Genomic DNA, 17,159 nt, shown 5'->3' with positions numbered 1-17,159 from the left:
CTATATGGACGCAATGAATTCGAATAATCGCGAAAAAAAATGAAGTTAGAAATCAGAAATAACCTACAACGCTTGAAAATGAAAGCAACATGAATGATAGAGGAAAGGTTCTTGAAAAGGAATGCCCAGAAATACAGATCCCGGCTCTAAATCAGTGTACTATCGTCGCTTTCAAGATAATGACCCTAACGAAGTTGAATTGAGCGAGGACGCACGTGAAAATGATGCGACGTTTCGATGGAGCGCCCTCCATTTACACTTGCTCCACGGATTGAAATTTATCACTTTATTGCTCACAGTAGTGCCCGTGTGCATATTCTTCGACTCTATGAAGATTATTGTTCAACGAAAACGTCGGTTTTGCCTTGACCATTTGAATAGAATTTTTCTAAGACAGAGTTCTTGGATTCTTGATGAACGTATTTGTCAATACGTGCTGAATCCCCTGTTTGTTTGTTTATACCCGTCCACTTTTTCCAATCCAACATACGTCAGATATGAGGTCCCTATAGAGGATCAGGAATCTCCGGAGAACAATATATTCCAAAATCGTGCCTTAAACGCACCGAAAGTGATTAACGCGAAGTTTTACCACTACTTCACGCCCGAAGGTTTCGATCCTAGCACGGACCCGGTCTTAGTATTTTATCATGGGGGTGGGTATGCACTTAAATTAACTCCTACATCATTATCGTTCCTGAACAATATGCGGAACGCTTTCCCCAAGATGGCTATTATTGTACCAGATTACACAGTCACTGCCACTGACGAACAGTCGAAAAAATATCCGCTACAGATTTTGCAAAACGTGGCTGTTTTCGATTACGTCAGCAACACCATTGGTTGCAGGAACGTGATGATTATGGGCGATTCAGCTGGCGGTAATGCGGTTTTGAACATAGTTTTATATTTGAGCAAGTGTCACAGAGATGTCTATCCAAAAAAAGTCATAGCTATAAGTCCGTGGGCCAATGCCACTTTCCTCCATGAGGGAGAAAAAAAATACATGCAGCGGACTCAGCAATGGGATGGTCTATGTTTAAAGAGCCATTCCATGTTCGGAAGAATGTTTGTTGGGAGAAACCCAAACGTTGACTTTACCGGTGATCCTTTTGTTAATATTGAAAGAAATTTTGAAACAAAAGAATGGCAAGAAATTTTGAAAAAATGCTCTGTGATGATCACGTATGGCAGTGACGAGCTGCTGAGCCTTCAAAATGAAATTCTAGCAAAGAAAATGAGTAAAGCTAGCGAAGGATTCGACCATTTCACGTCCAAAAACGTGCTGGTCGAACATCAAGGTTATCACACGGGTCCCATCTTAAACTACTCCCGTGACATGGACTGGTGGACACGCATACCATCTATTGCTCGAATTCTCGAGTTCATGCATTCCTAGGTTTGTCACCATCTCAACTACATAGACAGCATATATATATATATACATGTATGAATATGAATGAATACAATTACATTCTGATTTTTCACCATAGCAAACAAGAGCAAAAAAATTGCCCGACGCATCGCCAATTGAAGAACAAAGGTAGCCTTGCCCAAATGCAAACTAATCAATAGAGAGGACGATCAAGAGGGTAAAAGCTTCGCCCACCATGACGCAAGAGTTCATTGATAAAGTATCCTCATACCTGTCGCAAGATATAGATATCACGCCCATCTCGCAGGGTGCAGAAGCCATTGTTTTTTCAACAAGCACTCACCCATATCTGCCAAAAACAAGGGAATCTCATCAGAAGTTTATTATTAAATATAGGCCGCCAAAGCGTTATAGACACCCACAGATAGACCAAACGCTGACAAAACACCGTACCTTGAACGAGTCACGTCTATTGGCCAAATTATACTTGATTCCAGGACTATATGTCCCTCAACTACTAGCGTGTGATCCATATAATGGTTTCATTTGGCTAGAGTTTCTTGGAGAAGACCTTCCAGGAGGATACGGTTTCAGCAATCTGAAGAACTTTCTGTGGATGCATGATAAAGACCCGTATAATGATCTTGTGGCAGCCACGTTGCACAAAGTGGGGATCCAAATAGGATTATTGCATTGGAATGATTATTGTCACGGCGATTTGACAAGTTCCAACATTGTGCTCGTGAAATATGGCGCCGAATGGGTGCCTCATTTGATTGATTTCGGTCTGGGGTCTGTTTCGAACCTAGTTGAAGATAAAGGGGTGGATTTATATGTATTAGAGAGAGCTATTCTAAGTACACATTCAAAGCACGCCGAAAAGTACAATGATTGGATCATGGAGGGATTTGAGGCAGCCTATCATGAGAAAGGCGCGAAAGGTATCAAGAAATTTAAGGAGGTTACCAAAAGATTCCAAGAAGTCAGGCTGCGTGGTCGTAAAAGGAGCATGCTTGGATGATCTATGTATCAGCATGCCTATTCGTATATCGCCGCATATTTTGCGTGTATATCTACTTTCTCTATTTATATATATATATAAATATATGTATATATATGACTTTTCAGATATATCAATATTAAAGCGAATCGGAGTCGTCAAGATTTTGACAAACTTGGACGGATCACTTTTGAAGAGCCATATACAAGAAAAGCAGCGCCAGACTCAAAGAGTAAACGACTGAAAGCGAACGACCAGCAATGGTAGACTCGATCAACCGTATTGCATCCGCATTGGATACGGCCAAAGTGATAACGAGGGAAGCCGCCGCGGTGGCCACTTCCAAGCTAGGTGAATCCTCTTATGCTTATTATTCCCAAAATATCAATCCTCAACAGCTGTTCACTTTATTAAACTCTCGAAACTCTAGAGAGATTAGGGATGCCATGAAAAGGATCATATCCATTATGGCTTCTGACGATGACTCTATCGACGTTCAAGTATATTTTGCGGATGTCGTGAAGAATATTACCACTAATGACACCAAAGTGAAAAGGCTCATTCATCTCTATTTACTGCGATTTGCAGAAAATGACCCAAATTTGACCCTCTTATCCATCAATTCTCTCCAAAAATCATTGTCTGATTCGAGTTCCGAGCTGAGATGCTTTGCCCTAAGCGCCCTTTCTGATTTGAAAATGTCATCACTAGCACCTATAGTTTTGCATACTGTCAAAAAGTTAGTCACAGATCCATCTGCGATGGTTCGTGGTGAGGTCGCTCTGGCCATTATCAAACTATATAGAGCTGGAAAGCACGAGTATCATGAGGAGCTGTTGGAGATTTTAAACTTTTTAATGGCAGATACAGATCCTAAAGTGATATCATGTGCTATCTTTGCTTTCAAAGAATGTTACGCTGATCACCTGGAATTATTACATGGACATTTCCGCAGGTACTGTAAAGTTATTAGGCAGTTAGATTCGTGGTCGCAATCGTATTTAATCGAACTATTGATTAGGTACTGTAAACAGTTCTTGCCAAAACCCACCGTGGTAGATAAGTCGTCAGAAGGTTCTTTAAGAAGTTGTCCATTACCAGATAGGTACAATGAGATCGAATACCCGCTTTACGATGTGGTAAATCACCCTGATTTGGATCTATTTCTAAAAAGTTTAAATCATTTAATTTACAGTTCCAACCCTGCAGTAATTTTATCATGCTGCAATGCTCTATATCAGTTGGCTTCACCAATGCAGATGAAAAATACTAGATTTATCGAAGCATTGGTAAGAACTGTGACTACAACCACAAATCAAGGTAACAAAGAAATGCTTTTGCAGACAGTTCACTTTTTATCGATTCTGGACCAAACTTTATTTTTACCTTTCATCAAAAAATTTTTTCTCTTGCCCACAGACCCTATTGTTGTATCTGTCTGGAAGATCCAGATTTTGTCAATGCTGATAAACGAATCAAATGTTAAGGAAATATTCAAAGAATTGAAATACTATGTAGGTAGTGCTCATCTTCCAGAAAAAGTTGTCATTATGGCGGTTAAAGGGCTGTCGCAATGTGGTCGATTGTCAACAAGTTGGGAATCTCATGTAATGAAGTGGTTAATTAATCACATGGAATCCCATAACTTGTCCGCTTCTGTCCTAGATGCATATGTGAATGTTATTAGAATGTTAGTGCAAAAAAATCCTACAAAACATTTACGTATAATTTTTAAACTCGCTGATTTATTGGCTGCTCAAAGGAGTTTGGCCGATAACGCCCGTGCAGGTATTGTTTGGTTATTTGGTGAAATCGCCTCGATTGAATTTAAGATATGTCCAGACGTTTTGAGAAAGTTGATTCCGAATTTTCCGGAAGAAGGACCTGAAACAAGATGTCAGATCTTAGTGTTATCAGCAAAACTATTGTCATATGATATTGACAATTTCAAGCAAGCGCAAAACCCTGCAAATGGAGATTCTAATGCAGAAGAATACAATCAGAATCACACATACTATGACTTTAGCAGCTCTAGGATTTCCCAAATGTACAATGCGGTCCTTTACTTAGCAAAATACGATGACGAGTTTGATATCAGGGATAGAGCAAGAATGGTTTCATCTTTGTTCGATTCAGGGAAATACGAAATTGTTTCATTGTTATTACAAGCACCTAAACCCACTACAAGGAACGATGACTTCATCATTTCTGCGAGACTGGAAATACACGCTCCAGAAATTAGGAACTTTTTCAAAGTGCTCCCTTGGAATACGGAGATTTCTGAAGCAGACAACGATGTCAGAGTAGGTGTAGCATTGAAAGACTACAATAAATATAAAAAGAGTTTTTCATCTCAATCTTTCATCAGTGTCAATTCGGCAAGATCATTTACCTCTACTTCCAATGCAAATTCGGCGGGAATTAATGATGACAGTAATGATGGTAACGGCATCTCAGGTAAAAGCAACATAAACACGTTTGCTTCTCAAAATGGGAAAAAATATCGTTTGCAAAGCTTGGACGAATTTTTTTCTGACATACCAGAAAGGAAGAGCAAGTCAAAGAGGATTATAAGAGTAGAGGAAGAAAGTAGCGACGAAGATGAAGACGAATCGGAAGAAAGTAGTGATGAATACAGTGACTCATCTTTGGAAACATTTTCTTCACATTAGGATGCTTAACAACCCAATAATAAACATATATATATACATATGTATATCCTTTCAGCTATGCGCATGTTAGGAGTGGAGAACAGAACAGAAGCAAATCAAAAAAGAGCTTTTGTATAGAACATAAGTAAACATATATAAAAGGAAATTACAAACACACCCGTAACGAGGGGCAAAAAAAATTGGGATAGATGACAATTTCATCTAGTACATGTATTTAAACTCGGGATTTTTATCGCTTAATCTCTCATCGTATGGAATAGGTTCGCCCAATTCATTACAACGATCGATAATTGCTTTCTTTTTATCATTTTCCCTCTTGTATAAGAAAATCTGTACGATTGTCATGAATATGGAGAAGACTTGGAAGGCCAAACTAATGGATAAACCTTTAATGTATCTCGGTTTGTCTTTAGCAACAAAAATCTGCCCCGAGACCAAACCTGAACCAGACCCCATGAATAGGTTTATACCTAAAGCGGTGGCTCTTTTGAAGTAATTACCGGTATTACCACTCAACCACAGACAGTTACAAGCGGCATTGACGTAAATACCCATACAGAGAATGTAAACACCAAAGTATCTTACACCGTGAACTTCAGAACCGAGGACGATGGATATACCAATCGACGTGGTTAGACAAGCACCTAAAATGAATGGAGATCTTAATTTTATGCGATCAGACCAAACAGCACAAACAAAGAACACAATTGCTGTGAGGAAATAGATGGGGACGGTCATCAACTGCGCTCTAACGTTAGTGAACCCCATACTGGTAATGATGATGGGCAAGAAAACAGTTAGACCGAAAGTAGTCAAATCAATACCGAATAAAGCCACCGCACTAGCCCAGGTCTTGACATCCTTAACAGCTTGCCACACTTGGAACCATTCGAATTTTTCGTCCGGGTTGAAAGTGCTCATGGTCTTGTACCTTTCAAAAATATACTCTTTTTCCTCTTTATTGAAAAACCACGAGTCCTCCAAGTTTTTGCTCAGCCCGAAGGCATAGAAAGGTACAAACCCCAAGGAGATGCAACCTTCCACAATGTAAATGTATTGCCAGGCATTTAGAGAGCCGCTGACCTTGGAACAACCGTAAGCGATCAGCCCACCAAAGGATGAAGACAGACAGGCCGCACTGAAGACGAAGGCGAACCTTAGGGCGTATTGTTCTCTTCTATAACAAACGGAAAGGTACATGTTAATAGCAGGATAAATCATACCTTCAAAGGCACCCAGTAGCAATCTGACAACGATCAATTGAGGATAGTTCTTAACCCAAGCGGTCCCCAGCGAGATAGCACCAAAACAAGTCAAACAAATACTCATCATTAGTGGCGGACCCATGACTTTCAGAAGGTTGGTACCTATGGGGTCAAAAAGCACATAAGTCGCAAAAAACACAGTAACACATGTGTTGTACTGTGTCCCGACAAGTTTAATATCCTTAGACAGCCCTGCAACTTCTGCATTACCAATGTTCGATTTATCCAGGTTGGAAAGGAAGTACAGCAATCCCATGAGCGGGATCAAGTATATGTCCATTTTGCGGAGAACACGCTTTTCCATTGGGTGAGAGGGAGACGGGATCCCATCGTCGTCCGTGGTGGTGGCCATAATTTCTCGCTCGGTGGCCATATCTGACTTCTTGTCATGGCTGCGGTTATGCAAGCTGGCGTCATGACCTTCATCTTCCTCAAACGTGACTTCTGCAGGCTTGTCTTCTGCTCCATCGTTGGTGGGTGATATGAAAAGCACATCATCCACCAAATGCTTAGGCGACTCCATTTTAAATTTATTGCCCATTTAAATGTAATTAAAATAGTTCAGTGCTCGAAAGTGAAGAAATATTTCTTTTTTTTTTTATATAAGCCTTTTGCGCAGTCGTTTTTTTTTCAGTCGCTGTCTCACGGGGAAAAATAGCTTTAAAAAAGGCGACAAAGAGGGGGGAATATGAATATACGACTTTCAAGACAGTAAATGTAGGCGTATGCTTATATTTTGGTCTATTATGCTATGACAACAAAGTATAAGTGATAAATGGGAAACAGTGGACTGTAATAAATAAAAAAAATTAAAGATAGCCTCGAACAAGATCGTGGTCTTTATGTTAAAAAATAGAACCGTTTATATACTTTTGAAATATTCTGCATAATCGGAGATGAGAAAAATATCCTGGGTGTGTGGATGAGGTCAAAGCAATATCGACCAAATATGCTGGGAAGCCTTCGACGGCTTGTAACGCTATCTTAGTGTGTGTGTGACGCATGAGATCCTACGGTAAATCCCGACTGTGCCCGGCTGTGACTGGTAACTATGATTGCGAGTAATAAGCGATCGGGCGTCCGGTGTTGTTTTGCTGTGCGACCGCTTCTTCGCAAGGAATGGGTGACTTGTCAAAAGGAGACACGACACACAGGAAAAAGCCAACAGAATACGAGCAGAAAACTAGAAAACTAAAAAAAAAACAAGAAAAAGGAAAAGAAAAATTAGTAGAAGCCGGCGAAGATTGTAGCTTCCTATTAACGTGACAATAAGAGAACGCTGTGACAGAAAAGAGGAGCATCCATACAAGCACCTGGCACTGAGTTTTTCCGGTTTACTCATACTATTGCATTTACAGTAAAATGGCATAATAGTAACAGTAATATTAATACTAATAATATTAATAAATAAGTAAATAAAACGGACAAAAAACGGCGTGCTGACATGTCCAGCTGGTCCTGTAAAATACACACTGGAAGCGGACGCTTTGGTTGTGCTCAATACGGGCTATTTAGTGAAACTGGTGCTGTGCAGGTGCATACATTTTGTTCTGGAACTATGTCGGCCATTTTCCTTTCTCTCTGAACAACACGGCGACGTTGTGCGGAATTAATTTGAGATCGATTTTTCTATGGAGTTTTCCCAATCTCCCCCCAAATTTCACAAAATTAGTGCGCGGGGTGGATGGGTGCGTCACACTATTTACTGACACTTGACGGCACAAGCAACAAGGTGTCTGTGTGAAGAGCACACATGCTATACACGTGAAGTACGCGATTGTTCTTTATTTGTAGATGCCTCTTGAAGAACGGAGAAGAGGGTGCCCTCCAGCAAAGGAAAATTTTGGGGAAGAAAAAAATAAGAAGCAATAACCTCCACAAGCTGGTGTGTCCGATGCGAATGCTAAGCAGATGCCACGTTCGTTTTATTTCTTATTTTTACTTTCGGTGTTGTCGAAGGCTTGAAAAGCTGGGTGGTCTGACATGGATAACTTGTTCTACTTTTTTTCTTTTCCGATTATGTCTTTTCTGTGTGACCCATTCGAACCCCACCGGAAGCATTTGGAAAAGGAAAAACGAAGAACAGAAAAAGAAAAGGCCGCGCACACAGAAATAAAGGGATCTGAAAAATTTGTACGTAAATCACTAAAGGTGCTTGTTTCTTCACGGCATCTCATCTCGTTAGACATAGTCAGTCAGAAGAACGTCCAACTGCACACAATGGGTGTCCATTCATTTTGGGATATTGCAGGCCCCACGGCGAGACCTGTAAGGTTGGAGTCCCTGGAAGACAAGAGGATGGCGGTCGATGCCTCTATTTGGATCTATCAGTTCTTGAAAGCTGTCCGTGATCAAGAGGGAAATGCCGTGAAGAACTCGCACATCACTGGGTTCTTCAGAAGGATTTGCAAGCTGCTATACTTCGGTATTAGGCCTGTCTTCATTTTTGATGGTGGCGTGCCCGTATTGAAAAGAGAGACCATACGGCAAAGGAAAGAAAGAAGACAGGGGAAACGAGACAGTGCGAGGTCTACGGCAAGGAAGCTGTTGGCTTTGCAATTACAAAATGCTGCAAGCGATGGCAGCAAGAAAGCCGCACAGAACAGCGGCGGTAGTGTTCAGATCTTCAAACCTCATGACGAATGGGATTTGCCCGAAATACCGGGGTTCAAGTACGATAAAGAAGATGCAAGAGTTGATTCTAACAAGACTTTTGAGAAGTTAATGAATTCCGTCGACGGCGATGGACTGGAGGATATTGATTTGGACGCCATAAACCCGGCGTCCGCTGAATTTGAAGAACTGCCCAAGGCTACGCAGTATTTGATATTATCGTCACTGAGGCTGAAGTCCAGACTAAGAATGGGATACTCAAAGGAACAGCTGGAAACCATTTTCCCGAACAGCATGGATTTTTCGAAGTTCCAAATAGATATGGTCAAAAGAAGGAATTTCTTCACTCAAAAGTTGATCAATACTACTGGATTTCAGGATGGTGGGGCATCTCGGTTAAACGAGGAAGTGATCAATAGGATATCAGGTCAAGAAAATAAGGAGTACAAGTTGACAAAGACCGATAACGGGTGGATTCTTGGGTTAGGCACGAGCGATGGTTCTGATGTTCAAAAGGCAATCGTATTAGACGATAAAGATTCAGGTGGTCTAGTAAAGCAATTGAATAGTAATGCTGAGGACGGTGACGTGCTTCAGTGGGATAACCTGCAGGGGGGTACTTTCAAGATATTGCGTGATAAACCTATTGACACAACGGAAACTCCTCGAAAGGGCAACAATGGGCCGGAGGATGCGAGGGGAGACTCTGATGAAGACGTGTGGGAAGATGTAGAGCTCAAGCCTAAGGACGTCAAGCTGGTAGAAGATTTTTCTTTGAAGGCTGCAAGGTTACCTTATATGGACCATTCAGTTAGTAATGCGGGCAGTAAATCGTTCTTGGATAGAAGGTATGATCAGGCATCACCCGTTAAAAAGACACCAACCAAGGTGAACAGAATTAGTGTGATAGAGGAGGATGAGGATGATGAGGATTACTTGAAACAAATTGAGGAAATTGAAATCATGGAGGCCATGCAACGTTCCAAGATGGAACAAAAATCTAAATCAGGTCGCGAACCAGATACTGCCAAAAAAATAGATTCAAACGCTGAAGAGCCTTGTCTACCAATAATAGAGTATGGATTACCTGGAGGGCAGCCGGATCGTAAACAAACAGACCATGTGACAAATTTGAATAGGAAGTCAGGTTCAGTCATTGAAAAGAACGACAAAGCAACCATTTTTGAGTTCAGACCACCTTCTACACTGAAAGGTGAAGAGGTCATGTTAACACAAGGGGAGCAAAATTTGAATTTCATTTCTCAAAAGATACCGCAATTTGATTTCAATAGTAAGAGCTCCCTCCTTTTCCAAAATGACACCAGCGGTCAAACTGCTGAAGAAGAGCCGAGAGAGAAACCTCCAGTTCCCGAAATGCCGAGCTGGTTTTCTTCAACCACCTCCCAGCAATCCTATAACCCCTATAGTACCACCAATTTTGTCGAGGATAAGAATGTAATAAACGAACGGGAAAGTGGAGCTGGAGCTGGAGCTACCGCCAATGGGAATAGCTATGAACTTTTGACTGGTCTGAGTGCCGCTGAATTACTACAAAGGGAAAATGTGATTGAAGAGAGTCCGATTGAGGCAAAAAGTAACGACGACTTAGAAGTTTTATCAGATGAGGTGTTTGAAGATGTAACCCTCACCAAATCTGCAAACGCCGTAAAGTATATTGATGATGATGAAAATGTTGAATCTTCAAATAATGAACGTAGAGAGCCCCTAGCCTTTGATTACGATTTTTCCGAGGAAGAAGAAGATAACATAGTAGAAAACATGATAAAGGAACAAGAAGAATTTGATGCATTCAAGAACACGGCCCTATTGTCTTCCAGTGGAAGAGACATTGCCGATAGCGCCTTTATGGAAGATGAGCTATTTGAACAACAGATGAAGGATAAAAGAGACTCTGATGAAGTGACTTTAGATATGATCAGAGAAGTGCAAGAATTACTTTCCAGGTTTGGGATCCCATATATTACAGCACCCATGGAAGCTGAAGCACAATGCGCGGAATTGCTACGACTCAAACTTGTTGATGGTATAGTAACCGATGACAGTGATGTTTTTTTATTTGGAGGGACGAAGATCTATAAGAATATGTTCCACGAAAAGAACTATGTTGAGTTTTACGACGCAGAGTCCATACTAAAATTATTGGGGCTGGACAGGAAGAACATGATCGAATTGGCGCAACTTTTAGGTAGTGACTACACAAATGGGTTAAAGGGCATGGGCCCTGTTTCAAGTATTGAAGTGATTGCAGAATTTGGCAGCTTAAAAAATTTCAAAGACTGGTACAATAATGGGCAGTTTGATAAACGTAAGCAAGAAACGGAGAATAAGTTTGAAAAAGAACTAAGAAAAAAATTGGTAAATAATGAAATTATTTTGGACGACGATTTTCCAAGTGTAATGGTTTATGATGCGTATATGAGACCAGAAGTGGATCATGATACAACATCGTTTGTTTGGGGGTTGCCAGATCTGGATATGCTACGTTCATTCATGAAGGATCAGTTAGCTTGGCCATACGAAAAGTCCGATGAAATTCTCATACCCCTGATTAGGGACGTTAATGGTCGTAAAAAGAAGGGGAAACAAAAAAGAATTAATGAATTTTTTCCTAGGGAATACATATCTGATGATAAGAGGCTTAGTACAAGTAAAAGGGTGACGACTGCAACAGGTAAACTAAAAAAAAGAAAGCTGTGATAACTTCCCTTTGTTTCCTCCCGATTAGATAGTTTATGTATTATGGGGTGATCATGAAATATCATAATATTATAAAATATTACGTGAAAAATGGCTTCCCATCCTGTATACTAGTAAAGGATAATCTATGCATGAGCTGTGACCACATGTAAAGTGGATAGTTGCATTTGCGTCGCTGACGCTTAACACTTTGGCACCCACCCAAACACGCGCAACGTTATTTTTTCGCCATGTCTGAAGATCTCTGAATAGCAATGAGAGAATAAAGTACGTTTAGCCATTTTAACATGTTTCTAGAAGGCTATTTCTCTGAACTCGGGTGCAACATGCTCAATTTTTTCTCTAGTGAATCTAACAAAAAAAATACATGAGCTAAAGATAAGGTGTCGTGAGGAAGATAAACAATACGATATGAGTGATCGCAATTCAAGTAACGGCCTGACCTTAAAAGAACGGATGTTAAGTGCTGGTACCGGATCAATACTAACATCTGTGATTTTGACACCGATGGATGTGGTTAGAATACGATTGCAACAGCAGCAGATGATTCCCGGCTGTTCATGTGATGGGGCTTCTGAAATATCAGATGCAGTAAGGTCAGGTTCGAAACTGAAGGCCCTGACCAACGTTGGAGGACAAAGCTTAAACAACGGGAAGATATTTTGGGAAAGTGCATGCTTCCAAGAGTTGCATTGTAAAAACTCATCGTTGAAGTTCAATGGCACTCTGGAAGCATTTACGAAGATTGCCAACGTTGAAGGTATAACGAGTTTGTGGAGAGGAATTTCTTTGACTCTATTGATGGCTATTCCAGCAAATATGGTATATTTTAGTGGTTATGAATACATAAGGGATGTATCTCCTATAGCCTCGACGTATCCAACGCTAAATCCCCTTTTTTGTGGAGCCATTGCGAGAGTATTTGCAGCAACGAGTATTGCACCTTTGGAGTTGGTGAAAACTAAATTGCAAAGTATACCGAGATCATCGAAGTCGACGAAGACATGGATGATGGTTAAAGACTTATTAAATGAGACAAAGCAAGAGATGAAGATGGTGGGTCCCTCTAGGGCCCTCTTCAAAGGCTTAGAAATCACTCTGTGGAGAGACGTCCCATTTAGTGCAATTTACTGGGGTTCATACGAACTTTGTAAGGAAAAATTGTGGCTAGATCCTAGCCGGCATGCATCTAAGGATGGAAATTGGATTCATTTCATAAACAGCTTTTCCAGTGGTTGTGTAAGCGGGATGATAGCCGCTATTTGCACACATCCCTTTGATGTTGGTAAAACAAGATGGCAAATCTCCATGATGAACAACAACGATTCTAAGAATGCTTACAGGTCCAAAAATATGTTCAAGTTTCTAGAGACCATACGGCGTACAGAAGGTTTTGCTGCTCTCTACACGGGCCTTGCCGCCAGAGTGATCAAGATTGCGCCAAGCTGTGCCATTATGATATCTAGTTATGAAATCTCCAAGAAAATTTTTGGAAAAAAAATTGCATCAATAAACTAAAACTTGTAAATGTAGGTAAATAACAAAAGAAAAAAGCGTACGTATCATTATTTCCTGAAATAATTTATAAAAAAAAGGAAATTTGGGCTCAACGTCAGTCCAGCAAAAACTTTTTTAAGCTTGGTAAGTGGAAGAAGAGATATTACCTCCATGTCCAGTCCAATTGATGTGAATATCTTTGTCTACTGGTAAGTGGGCAGAAGAACATTCAGGTAGAATTCTGAAAGTATGAGCGCCGAAGTAATCACGTTGGGCTTGTAATAGATTTGCTGGCAGTCTCTCTGATCGATAGCCGTCGTAAAACGCTAAGGCAGTAGAAAAAGCTGGGGTGGGGATACCGTAAGTTGCAGCAAGAGCAATAGACCTTCTCCAACCAGATTGAGCCTTCGTGGCTGCAGAAGCGAAAAACTTGTTGAATAACAAATTTTCCAAATCTGGATCGTTTCTGTAGGCTTTAGTGATTTCAGCCAAGAACACAGATCTGATGATGCAGCCGCCCCTCCACATTAGCGCAATCGCGGGATTGTTCAATTTCCACCCATACGATCTAGCAGCTTCGCGTATCAGCATGAAACCTTGAGCATATGAAATAATCTTCGACGCATAGAGCGCTTGTTCTAAGTCACACACGAATTGTTGTCTGTCATCAATTGCGTCCTTTGGCACCGTTGGTCCCGCTAAAAGTTTAGAGGCCCTTTTGCGTTCATCCTTTATTGCTGATAGACAACGAGCAAACACAGCCTCACCGATTAGAGTGACTGGCATACCCAAATCTAAAGCGTTGATGGCAGTCCACTTACCGGTACCCTTTTGACCAGCGGTATCCATGATTTTTTCTACTAAGGGCTTACCGTCGACATCATCGAATTTTAAGATGTCTCTCGTGATTTCAATTAAAAAGGAATCTAAGACACCATTGTTCCATTTTTCAAACACCTCACTGATCTCTTTGTCGGTAAACCGGCCAATTCTTTTCATAATATCATAAGCCTCGCAAATCAATTGCATATCGCCGTACTCGATACCATTATGTACCATCTTGACATAATGACCCGACCCGGCAGGTCCCACCCATTCGCAGCATGGTTCGCCATCGGATTTGGCAGCAATGGATTGAAAGATGTCTTTGATATGCGGCCAAGCTTCTTCGGATCCACCAGGCATCAGAGAAGGACCGAAACGGGCACCATCTTCCCCACCTGAGACACCGGAGCCTACGAACAGAATACCTTGCCTGGTCAGTTCTTCATAGTGTCTGTTGGAGTCTGGGAAATGAGAGTTACCACCATCAATGATAATGTCGCCTTTGTCCAGATGTGGTACAAGTTCTTTTATTAGGTTATCGACTGGCGCACCAGCTTTTATCAAGATCATAATTTTTCTTGGCTTTTTCAATTTGGCAACCAAATCTCTAATTGAAGTGGCACCAATTATTGATTTCCCTTTTGCCTCATCAGCTAAAAACCTATCTACCTTTGATTGCGTTCTATTATAAGCAACGACGGTAAATCCATGGTCGGCTGCGTTTAAAATCAAGTTTTGGCCCATCACCGCCAAACCAATCAAACCTAAATCGCCTACTGCCTTTGACATGTTCTTTCTTTCACGGCGTTTCTATTACACCTGTGTTACAAGTTCTTTTAGTCAATGTGGACTTTTACACGCACGAGAGTGTCGTAAGTACATAGATAATGCCTCTATATATAGCCCTACTTCAACATGGTGATCTTAGGAGGGGGTGAATTAAAATAGGGGCGGAGATAATCTCTGTGAGCGAGCTTTTATCGTTAAATACTATTTTTCGGGGTTATTAGTTAATGACTCCCATAGAAAATGTTCAATTGCTGGCGTCTTTTTTATTTTTCACTGATATCGATTTTTAGGGGCACCGATTATTATTACTGTACAATAAAAAAAGTTAAGAAAAGGAATCTGCCACCTGTCAGAATTGAACTAACGACCTTTGCATTACAAGTGCAACGCTCTACCACTAAGCTAAGGAGGCAACTTTTTCAGAATTTGTTGATAATTAACGCCGCAGTCTCAAAAACGTTGAAGAGTTGCCTTATCCTTTTCTATTGTTTTTTTTTTGATCTCATTTTTTTGTCGTAGAAGAAACGCGCAGGCCTTAAATGGCTTCTCTAACATCCCTTCAAGCATTCAAGGTACAACACTAGAAGGAGTATATAGGTGGTGAGGACATATCCTTTAAGTCAGTCGTCCGAATTGTTTTTATAGTGAAGCTGCATTCGGAGATAAAGCGATGATATTTTCGAGGGCTATGCTTACTCGACGTGTATTGGTTAGAGGTTTGGCAACAGTCAAGTCCCCCATTCCGAAATTAACAGATGTGTTAATCGTTGGCGGTGGCCCAGCTGGTCTAACTTTGGCGGCATCGATTAAAAATTCCCCTCAATTGAAGGATTTAAAGACAACTTTGGTCGATATGGTGGACCTAAAGGACAAGTTATCTAATTTTTATAGTTCACCCCCGGATTACTTTACAAATAGGGTCGTTAGCGTTACGCCAAGATCTATACACTTCTTAGAGAATACTGCTGGAGCAACCCTAATGCACGACAGAATCCAAAGTTATGATGGACTTTACGTCACGGATGGTTGCTCTAAAGCTACTTTGGATCTTGCAAAAGACTCTATGCTTTGCATGATTGAAATTATAAATATACAGGCCTCCCTATACAACAGGATTTCGCAGTACGATCCAAAGAAGGACTCAATTGATATTATCGATAATACAAAGGTCGTCAATATCAAACATAGTGACCCTAATGACCCGTTGTCTTGGCCTTTGGTCACTCTTTCCAGTGGTGAAGTGTATAAGACGAGATTACTAGTGGGTGCAGATGGGTTCAATTCTCCTACCAGGCGTTTTTCTCAAATCAAATCCAGGGGTTGGATGTACAATGCCTACGGTGTTGTAGCCAGTATGAAATTAGAGTATCCTCCCTTTAAATTGAGAGGTTGGCAAAGATTTTTGCCAACTGGCCCTATTGCACACTTACCTATGCCTGAGGACAACGCCACCCTGGTTTGGAGTTCTTCCGAACGTTTATCGAAACTGTTGTTATCATTACCTCCAGAATCGTTTACTGCGCTCATCAATGCAGCCTTCGTCTTGGAAGACGCAGATATGAACTATTATTATCGTTTATTGGAAGAAGGTTCTATGGACACAGACAAATTGATAAAAGATGTCAAGTACAGAACAGACGAAATATATGCTACCCTAAAGGATGATTCAGAGATTGACGAGATATACCCACCAAGAGTGGTTAGTGTAATAGATAAGACAAGAGCACGTTTCCCACTAAAATTGACGCATGCTGATCGCTATTGTACTGATAGAATTGCCCTTGTTGGGGATGCCGCTCATACGACACATCCTCTCGCCGGTCAAGGGCTGAACATGGGTCAAACAGACGTTCACGGTTTAGTGTACGCGTTAGAAAAGGCAATGGAAAGAGGTTTAGACATTGGTTCTTCATTGAGTTTAGAGCCATTTTGGGCAGAAAGATACCCATCTAATAATGTTTTATTGGGGATTGCAGATAAATTATTCAAATTATATCACACGAACTCCGCGCCTGTGGTAGCCTTGAGAACACTCGGCTTAAATTTGACCAACAAGATCGGCCCACTTAAAAATGTCCTTATTGACACATTAGGAGGGAATGAGAAATGAAGAACATGTACGTAGAAATAATAGATTAGTTTTGTTTTCTTCAACTGTTTATGCAATTATTGAATGAACGACGATAGCAAAAACGCATCAGTGGAAAGAAGATAAGAGACTGGCACTGTTTTTAACATAAAAATGAAAAATGCTTGATTGCAAACCCTATATAGATTCATAAAACATTCGTGACTATAAAAGTGAATAAACTAAACTAAACGCATCAGTGGAAAGAAGATAAGAGACTGGCACTGTTTTTAACATAAAAATGAAAAATGCTTGATTGCAAACCCTATATAGATTC

The 17,159-nt window shown here is 40.7% G+C and overlaps 8 protein-coding genes and 1 non-coding gene across 9 annotated transcripts; 6 read left to right on the top strand and 3 right to left on the bottom strand.

The window, feature by feature from the left end:
• Positions 1-121: 121 nt before the first annotated feature.
• Positions 122-1,399, top strand: SAY1 (steryl deacetylase; the record flags this gene model as incomplete). Its single annotated transcript, XM_056228287.1, has 1 exon — positions 122-1,399. The coding sequence occupies one exon, from the start codon at positions 122-124 to the stop codon at positions 1,397-1,399; it is 1,278 nt and encodes a 425-aa protein (XP_056088023.1).
• A 211-nt stretch (positions 1,400-1,610) lies between these two features.
• Positions 1,611-2,396, top strand: BUD32 (serine/threonine protein kinase BUD32; the record flags this gene model as incomplete). The annotated part of the gene is made up of 1 exon (XM_056228286.1): positions 1,611-2,396. One exon carries the CDS (start codon positions 1,611-1,613, stop codon positions 2,394-2,396), a length of 786 nt encoding a protein of 261 aa, XP_056088022.1.
• Positions 2,397-2,635: 239 nt separating this feature from the next.
• On the top strand, positions 2,636-5,047 carry APL6 (AP-3 complex subunit beta; the record flags this gene model as incomplete). Its single annotated transcript, XM_056228285.1, has 1 exon — positions 2,636-5,047. The coding sequence occupies one exon, from the start codon at positions 2,636-2,638 to the stop codon at positions 5,045-5,047; it is 2,412 nt and encodes an 803-aa protein (XP_056088021.1).
• A 201-nt stretch (positions 5,048-5,248) lies between these two features.
• TNA1 (Tna1p) lies at positions 5,249-6,853 on the bottom strand (the record flags this gene model as incomplete). The annotated part of the gene is made up of 1 exon (XM_056228284.1): positions 5,249-6,853. The coding sequence occupies one exon, from the start codon at positions 6,851-6,853 to the stop codon at positions 5,249-5,251; it is 1,605 nt and encodes a 534-aa protein (XP_056088020.1).
• A 1,442-nt stretch (positions 6,854-8,295) lies between these two features.
• Positions 8,296-11,643, top strand: RAD2 (ssDNA endodeoxyribonuclease RAD2; the record flags this gene model as incomplete). Its single annotated transcript, XM_056228283.1, has 1 exon — positions 8,296-11,643. One exon carries the CDS (start codon positions 8,296-8,298, stop codon positions 11,641-11,643), a length of 3,348 nt encoding a protein of 1,115 aa, XP_056088019.1.
• Positions 11,644-12,054: 411 nt separating this feature from the next.
• MTM1 (Mtm1p) lies at positions 12,055-13,161 on the top strand (the record flags this gene model as incomplete). The annotated part of the gene is made up of 1 exon (XM_056228281.1): positions 12,055-13,161. The coding sequence occupies one exon, from the start codon at positions 12,055-12,057 to the stop codon at positions 13,159-13,161; it is 1,107 nt and encodes a 368-aa protein (XP_056088018.1).
• Positions 13,162-13,275: 114 nt separating this feature from the next.
• GND2 (phosphogluconate dehydrogenase (decarboxylating) GND2) lies at positions 13,276-14,754 on the bottom strand (the record flags this gene model as incomplete). Its single annotated transcript, XM_056228280.1, has 1 exon — positions 13,276-14,754. One exon carries the CDS (start codon positions 14,752-14,754, stop codon positions 13,276-13,278), a length of 1,479 nt encoding a protein of 492 aa, XP_056088017.1.
• Positions 14,755-15,094: 340 nt separating this feature from the next.
• On the bottom strand, positions 15,095-15,166 carry Skdi_7.trna37T. Its single transcript has one exon. It is a non-coding gene; the product is annotated as a tRNA-Thr (tRNA).
• A 258-nt stretch (positions 15,167-15,424) lies between these two features.
• On the top strand, positions 15,425-16,864 carry COQ6 (putative N,N-dimethylaniline monooxygenase COQ6; the record flags this gene model as incomplete). The annotated part of the gene is made up of 1 exon (XM_056228279.1): positions 15,425-16,864. The coding sequence occupies one exon, from the start codon at positions 15,425-15,427 to the stop codon at positions 16,862-16,864; it is 1,440 nt and encodes a 479-aa protein (XP_056088016.1).
• Positions 16,865-17,159: the final 295 nt, after the last annotated feature.

The sequence above is a fragment of the Saccharomyces kudriavzevii genome (genome assembly GCF_947243775.1).
Source record: "Saccharomyces kudriavzevii IFO 1802 strain IFO1802 genome assembly, chromosome: 7".
Classification (NCBI taxonomy): domain Eukaryota; kingdom Fungi; phylum Ascomycota; class Saccharomycetes; order Saccharomycetales; family Saccharomycetaceae; genus Saccharomyces; species Saccharomyces kudriavzevii.
This window is presented reverse-complemented; position numbering and strand designations above follow the sequence as displayed.